The sequence below is a fragment of the Nyctereutes procyonoides genome, unplaced genomic scaffold, assembly GCF_905146905.1.
Source record: "Nyctereutes procyonoides isolate TBG_1078 unplaced genomic scaffold, NYPRO_anot_genome, whole genome shotgun sequence".
NCBI classification, from domain to species: domain Eukaryota; kingdom Metazoa; phylum Chordata; class Mammalia; order Carnivora; family Canidae; genus Nyctereutes; species Nyctereutes procyonoides.
This window is the reverse complement of record NW_026575131.1, coordinates 47,121,532-47,125,213: the sequence shown is the minus strand read 5'-3', so window position 1 is coordinate 47,125,213 and position 3,682 is coordinate 47,121,532. Positions and strand designations below refer to the sequence as shown.

The following is a 3,682-nucleotide window of genomic DNA, read 5'->3' as shown; positions in this document are numbered from 1 at the left end:
GGTGACCAGCAGTTTAGTGCTGCCTTTGGCCCAGGGCGTGATCCTGGAAGCCTGGGATATTGAGTCCCACGTCAGGCTCCCTGCGTGGAGCATGCATCTCCCCCTGCCTGTGTCTCTGCCTCTCTCTCTCTCTCTCATGAATAAATAAATAAATCTTTTTTAAAAAATGGAAAAGTGGTGCATGGGTGGTTCAGTCGGTTAAACATCTACCCTCCACTCAGGTCATGATCTCAGAATCCTGGGATTGAGCCCCACATGCAGCTCCCTGCTCAGCGAAGAGTCTCCTCCCTCTCCCTCTGCTCTTCCCCATCACTTTTGCTCTCTCACACCCTCACACACTCTCTTTCTCAAATAAATAAATAAAAAAAACCTTTTTTTTAAAAATGGAAGAGTTTAAATCAGCTTAATGCCATTTTCACTAAGAATAAAACAAACTAAAAGTGTTATGAGTTATTCATTCATTCATTCACTCAACAAATATTTTTCAGGTGCATCCAAGATACCAGGCACCATACTATGCACTGCAAGTACAGCAGAGAAGAAAACAGAAAGGTTCTCTGTAGACCTTACATTGTAGTGGGAGGAGAAAAACAATAAACAATAAGATCATCTTAGTGAGTGATAAATATTTGGGAAAAATTAAGTGTCAAGAGAATGAGAAGACAAGCCACAGACTAAAAGAAAATATTTACAAAGGACATACCTGTTACTATGGAAGCAGCCCAAGTGTCCATCAATTGATGAATGGATAAAGAAGAGGTGGTATATATATATATATATATATACACACAAATATACGTTTATATATATACACACAAATATACAATGCAATATTACTCAGCCATAAAAAGGAATTAAATCTTTTTTATGATTTTATTTATTCATGAGAGATACAGAGAGAGAGGCAGAGACAACAGGCAGACGGAGAAGCAGGCTACATGCAGGGAGCCCAACATGGGACTCGATCCCAGGACTTCAGGGTCATGACCTGAGCCAAAGGCAGACGCTCAACTGCTGAGCCACCCAGGCATCCTTTTTTATTTTTTTTAAGATTTTATTAAAAAAAAAAAAGAATGAAATCTTACCATTTGCAATGACGTGGATGGAACCAGAGAGTATAAAGCTAAGTGAAATGAGTGAGTCATTAATAGGGAAATAGCATATAATTTCATTTATGCAGAATTTAAGAAGGAAAACAAACAAGAAGAAAAATAAGAAACAGACTCTTAATTACACAAAACAAATCAGGTGGTTGCCAGAGGGGAGGTGGGTGGTAGGATGGGTTAAGGAGGTGACGGGGATTAAGGAGTGCACCTGTCTGATGAGCACCAGGTGATGTACAGAAGTATTAACTCACTATATTGTACACCTGAAACTACTGTAACACTGTATGTTAACTAACTGGAAATTAAATGAAAACTTTAAAAAACAAATCTGATAAAGGACTGTCAACCAAAACATACAAAGAACGCATAAAACTTATTAATAAGAAAAATCTTAATCATTAAAATGACAAAATTTTATGTTATATAAGTTTTATCGCAGTGACTTATTAAATCCCCCCTTCTTTTCTTTCCCCCATCATACATCAAAGAAATAAAGGATCCAAAGGGAAGAGAGCTAGAGAATCACCATGAAAACAACTGCATTTAAGATGCGACTCTGAGTGGGAAATATCAGAAAGGGAGACAGAACATGAGAGACTCCTAACTCTGGGAAACGAACTAGGGGTGGGGGAAGGGGAGGTGGGTGGGGGATTAGGGTGACTGGGTGATGGGCACTGAGGGGGGCACTTGATGGGATGAGCACTGGGTGTTATTCTGTATGTTGGCGAATTGAACACCAATGAAATCTTTTTTTTTAAGATTTTATTTATTTATTCATAGAGACAGAGAGAGAGGCAGAGACACAGGCAGAGGGAGAAGCAGGCATCATACAGAGAGCCTGATGTGGGACTCGATCCAGGGTCCCCAGGATCACGCCCCGGGCTGCAGGCGGCGCTAAACCGCTGCGCCACCAGGGCTGCCCCCAATGAAATCTTTTTTAAAGAAAAATAAATAAATTTACAAATAAATAAATAAATAAATTTTTAAAAAGATGCGACTCTGAAGAAAAAAAGGACAGCCTAGGGCTGGTTCAAGGCCGCGGAAAAGAAAACCAGGGCTCCCCGGCAGAGGGGAACTGTGGGTCTCCTGCTCCCCGAGGACCACAGGGGATGCCAGATGGCTACATAGCCGTCCCAGCCCAGCGGGATAGGGAGGAAGCAGCCCCCCCCCAAAAAAAAGTGGAAAAAAAGTTTCTGGGTGAGACTAAGCCAAGCGATGCTGGACCCGGTGCCAATCCCTGCTCACTGCCAACCCTACCCTGCGCCGCTCGCCGAGGCTTGGCGGGGTTCGTGGCGCCATCTGCTGGTGACCATCCCGCACTGCAGACGGCATCCCCTCCAAAGTCAAGGACAAAAAGACAAAATCCAGAAAACAGCCTTCATGGACTTGATGGTGGGTCTTAGCTGCCGTCAACTGCCTCGGTGAAGAGGCTATTTTACTCAAGGTTATGGGAGCGGCCTCTGTTTTCCAAACGGAGAACCTGGCTGTCAGCTAGCAAAAGCTAGAAGGGGGATGTGGATCAAGTGTGCGTGCGTTTATTTATTTATTTATTTTTTATTTTTTTGATCAAGCGTTTATTTAAAATCCCCGCGGCTCCGCGCCAGCGCCCTCCTCAGAGCCACCCTGACCTCCTTGTTGCGCAGGGTGTACACCACGGGGTTGAGCAGCGGCGTCACCACCGTGTAGAACACAGCCACCAGGCGGTCCCGGCCAGGCTCGCCCCCGGACTCGGACTCGGGCCGCAGGTAGATGATGGAGGCGCAGCCAAAATGCACAATGACCAGGGTGAGGTGCGCGGCGCAGGTGGAGAAGGCCTTGCGCCGGCCGGCTGCTGAGGGCATCCTCACGATGGTGGCCACGATGAAGGCGTAGGAGAGGAGGATGAGGAGGAAGGAGACCAGCACCACGAGGATGCTGAGGAAGAAGATGGCCAGCGCTTTGCCCGCGCTCTCGGAGCAGCTGAGCTTCAGGACCGGGGCGATGTCACAGAAAAAGTGCTCCACGCGGTCGCTGCCGCAGAAAGGGGAGGAGAAGATCATGCTGGTCTCGATCGAGGCCACCGAGAAGCCAGAGCAGAAAACCAGGGCTCCCAGGCACAGGCATACTGTGGGTCTCATGATCACCAAGTACCGCAGGGGGTGGCAGATGGCTACGTAGCGGTCATAACCCATCAGGGTGAGGAGGAAGCAGTGGCTGCATCCCAGACCCAGGAAGAAGAACATCTGAGCCCGACAGCCAGGGATGGAGATGGCCTGGCTCTCCGTGAGCAGACGAGCCAGCATGTTCGGGATGGTGACCAGTGTGTAGGAGGTCTCGGAGAGGGACAGCACCGCCAGGAAGCGGTACATGGGAGTGTGGAGGGTCCGATCCGCATGGATGATGGTGATGATGGTGACGTTGCCACTGAGGGTGACCAGGTATGTGAGGAAGAACAACACGAAGAGGGTAGTTCGCAGGTCTGGGAGGTTGGAGAAACCCACCAGCACAAACTCGGTCACCAGCCAGGTGCCATTGTCCTGCTGCTTCTCAGAAGCCTGAGAGGAAAGGACAGAGTAAATGGAATGGGACAATTTCAT

The 3,682-nt window shown here is 47.5% G+C and overlaps 1 protein-coding gene across 1 annotated transcript; it reads right to left on the bottom strand.

Annotated features, from left to right (window-relative positions):
- Positions 1-2,680: 2,680 nt before the first annotated feature.
- LOC129522165 (olfactory receptor 10T2-like) lies at positions 2,681-3,682 on the bottom strand. The gene has a single exon (XM_055344311.1). It carries the CDS (start codon positions 3,680-3,682, stop codon positions 2,681-2,683), a length of 1,002 nt encoding a protein of 333 aa, XP_055200286.1.